The 4,313-nt window shown below is 33.8% G+C and overlaps 1 protein-coding gene across 1 annotated transcript; it reads right to left on the minus strand.

Annotated features, from left to right (window-relative positions):
• Nucleotides 1-977: 977 nt before the first annotated feature.
• Nucleotides 978-1,918, minus strand: LOC149250522 (RING-H2 finger protein ATL58-like). Its single transcript, XM_089456448.1, has one exon. The coding sequence runs from the start codon at nucleotides 1,806-1,808 to the stop codon at nucleotides 1,281-1,283; it is 528 nt and encodes a 175-aa protein (XP_089312574.1). The 5' UTR covers nucleotides 1,809-1,918; the 3' UTR covers nucleotides 978-1,280.
• Between the last annotated feature and the right edge of the window lie 2,395 nt (nucleotides 1,919-4,313).

Raw genomic sequence — 4,313 nt, forward strand, 5'->3', positions numbered from 1 at the left:
TATAGAGTCGGCTGTGCATTCATTATGAAGTCTTATAGTGATTTGCATTTAATTCTAAATGATTTATTTTCAGGTATAATATAGTAATGAAAAATAATATTAGTAGTTACAAAATGAGTATTAATAATTAATATTTTTTCGTAATACACGGACAAAGAAAATTTCTCAGTGTACTGCGATGCGAACTATTCTACTACCTCAGTTTGATACCGCAAAAGGCAAAATCTTTTTTCATATCGGTGAGAACGGCGGTGAAGAGATTTATTAATGGCCAGACCACCTCTTAGCGAAAAAGCGTTTTCATACATCCGCCACCAGAATAATTAATGTGAAGGTGAGATTTATTAATGGCCACACCACCTCTTAGCGAAAAAGCGTTTTCATACATCCGCCACCAGAATAATTAATGTGAAGGTGAGATTTATTAATGGCCACACCACCTCTTAGCGAAAAAGCGTTTTCATACATCCGCCACCAGAATAATTAATGTGAAGGTTCTGTCAAAATTTAATGCTGAAATTATGTTCATAGTTATTTGTTCATGCATGGTCACTGCTGTCTTCGAATTCTAGATTGGACAACATCCTCAACTCTGAGACAGAGAATTATGTAATTAAGAATGATGTGAGATCGCAATAAGAACTAAAAAATATTAAGTATTCAGATTATAGAAAAATAGAATTTACTCATTGTACTTATTATAGTAAACATTAAATTCAGGCACAAATTTAAGGCAGTTAGTAAAGTCAAAAGTAAAGCAATATGAAAGAACAAATTCATTATGAGAATCCTCACAGAACTAATGGCGCCTTTATACTGAAAATGTCCATGAAATCAGTTCCTATGTAGACTACACCATTGATGGTTATATGAAAATAATAACCCTCACGGGTGAGTGAAAGTGGTCCATGAAATCAGTTCCTATGTAGACTACACCATTGATGGTTATATGAAAATAATAACCCTCACGGGTGAGTGAAAGTCGTGATAATGATGCAACATTTTATGCGGCAGACAAGTTTGACAGCATGGAAACAAAGAAAGTAATTATAAATAATCAAATTCCCCACAAAATTGTGGAGTGATTCACTGAATAATGAAAAACTACAGCTGAAAAGACTGTCCAGAACCAACCTAAAATGTTCCTAAATCTACGCCAAGCCTTTTCACGTTTCTTGTTTCATTTGACTTGACCAGCACGATAGAGTTACAGCAGTAACAATTACCAGAAAACCAGACTTCATATTGTTCATGATAGAGCATCTCCAAACGTGCTGTGTTTAGAATGTGGGAGATCTGCAGAGAGGACAAGTGCACCTCTGGTAACCTATCCACTTGTCCAAACATTCCATATGAAAAACATGCCCACATTTAGCAACCCGACGGATGCGATCAGTCGCCTGGAAATCAGTGAGACAAACAGCACATGTAATATCTTCGTGGCCATGTGCTCTTAAACTGCCGTATTCAGCAACGGCCGGTAGTTTCTCACGGAGAATGTGTAGAGGGATGTCACCGGGGGACGAAACAGAAGAGAAGATGAGGCGGGAATTATGACCAACAGAAGAATGATGAGTAGTCGTAGCGTTCAGAGGGGCGAGGGGCCAAAGAGTGAGGGGTTCCTCGGGAGGATATTGATGGGAGGCTTCTTCCAAAATCCCAAAATTACGAAGAGGGGCGAGAAGCCAATTGACAAAACGCCTGGCCGACGCCAATACAAAAACAAGGACGAGCAGCAGCGTAGGAACACCGCGGACTGAGGAGCTGCTGCGTGCATCGTCCCAGAAGCGGAGAGAGAGGGAATGCATGGTGTCAGTGGGTTGAGGTTTGCCACTGAATAATTCTGGGGAGGAGCTCTGAGATGTGGCTGTCGAGCCGCTTTATCACAATCAATCGTGTGGACTCCCGGCCGTTTGGTCAGTCACGTGATCGGTTAGGTTCATAGTTACCAAGTTCGAATTCGAATTCGAATTCGAATTCGATTCGGTACCGAAAAAATTCGGTTACTTAAAATTTAATACGAGAAAAATTCGGCAGTATACTTCTTATTCCAATATTTTAAATAATTTAAATATACAATTATAACATTGAAAACAACAAAAACTCTTTTAAAATTGTTTCAATTATAAATATTACAAATAAAATTATATATTGAACCAATTAGCTTAGTTTTATATTTAAAATAGCAAGTAAAATGGTAAGATTTAAGAATTTTTGTATTGATTCATTCACCCACTTGGACCACAAATTATGACATTTAATATAGAGTGAATTTTCAAGAAATAATATATTACAATGAACCACATAAATTCCACATTATTAAGTATTTTATGTTCATAATGAAATGGTATATTAAGTGTGTGCAAACAGTCTTTAAAAATATATGCTTATATTATCAATTGCTAATTATTTATTTTCAACCAAACTCACCTCTACTTTATAAGGTATAGTAACAACATCTATTATTTAGTATAATACAAAATGTTAATCTATATAATTTAATACTTAATACTTACTCAAAATAATAAAAAATATTAATATGTATACTTTAATACTTACTCAAAATCTTAATTAAAAAAATCCACTTTAAAAATAAAATCCATTTACTAATATAATTCAAGCAATATTTCTGCTTTTTACTAATATAATTCAAGTAGTATTTCTGCTTTTTACTAATATAATTCATGCAATATTTCTATTTTTAAAATATATCTGTTTAAATTTAATAAATCTACAAATTTACAAATTATATATATCATATATATTTTTTGTTTTACTCTATAAACACATAATTATCGTAAAAATTATAAATTTTTACATATTTCATTACAAACTTGCTAAATTTACTGTAAACTTTTTATTGCATAAACTGACAGGTAACATTATCATTTAGTAACCATATTCTTATACTATTTCCTAAATCTGAAAAAAGTTTTGAAATATAAATTGGAAACTGAAATCTCAATTAGAAATGTATAATAACATTAACTCATTAAACCACTCATTGATTGATTGCATGTAAAAAGTTATTTGGACGAGGCCTTTCACGAAGTTAAGTTATGTAAGTGTGAGCTAAGAACCGAAGGACCACCCCTTTCTCTGCCTCAATAAGTTGGCCGCCTATACTATATTATATAAGTAATAGCGCTAGGGCATATCACCCAAGCTAGCGAGACGAGAGAAAGGGATCTATCGCAAGAACTATCACGAGGTCCGTGAAAAGGGCATCATCCGCTGCGGCATCACTGCCCGAAGGTATCATCTCTGCCCCAAGGTGGGTTAGGGGCAACGCTGCTCAGCCAAGCACCAACCGTAGGATAAGCGTTGGAAGCCTGCCAAGGTCAGAGAAGGCGTACATAGAGAAAGACCGAATCGAACCCGAATTTTCGAATTAATTCGCAAATCGAATCGAATAAACGAATTTTCGAATTTTTTTCGGCAGTACGGCCGAATTTGGTAACTATGGTTAGGTTAGGTGATCGTATTAAGTGGAATTGCATTATTTAGATCATGTAACTTGGAGTGCGGCAATTGAGAAGAGTTGCTTGAATAATTGAAATGAGTCCAAAATCTCAGACATCTGAAGCTTATTGGTTCAAAATTTTGTGGTAAAAATTTATCATATTAAAAATTGATAGATTAAATAGATTAAAAGTCCCATTTTTATTTGTTGGCTCATCCATGTTAAAGGTGGGATGGTGCAAAAATCTATTTGTTTGGCTTATGCGGTTGGACGATCGTCTCATCTGTGTTCTTGTTATGGAGGGCCGGTTTGCTCCTCCTTTCTTTCATCCCTCCATAATGCTGGACTTGTAGATGGGTGTTTGTGACCATCTATTATCTGTTGGTTATGTTGATAATGGTACTGGTAATTATGTTTTGTTACATGTTTTTTTATTTAGATGAATGGTATAAGGATGTGGCCCTAACAATGGGTTATTTTTTTCAGTTTTTCTATATATAGATTTTTAAAACATCTTTTATTTTTCTTTCTTGCAAATAAAACATTAAAAGACCTAATATAATACTTTTATATATATATATATATATATATGAAATATAGGAGTTCAGATATGGAATTTGAGTAAAGAAGATATGCTTGATAATTAAGAAAAAGAAAGATATTCGAGATCCGAATTTGAAGAGCAAATTAAAGGTAGGCTTATCAGAAAAACTCAACGGTTAATTTGATAGATTACAAGTTAATTTGGAAGGTGAATTGTGAACCATTAATTTTACACAAAAATATTGAGTCAATTTCAAATATAATTAAAAATTATCAGCGACCATTAATATATATTTTTTAAATCTGT

Source organism: Pinus tabuliformis, chromosome 7, assembly GCF_031772625.1.
Source record: "Pinus tabuliformis cultivar Carrire ecotype Pingquan chromosome 7, CPIR1, whole genome shotgun sequence".
Lineage (NCBI taxonomy): Eukaryota > Viridiplantae > Streptophyta > Pinopsida > Pinales > Pinaceae > Pinus > Pinus tabuliformis.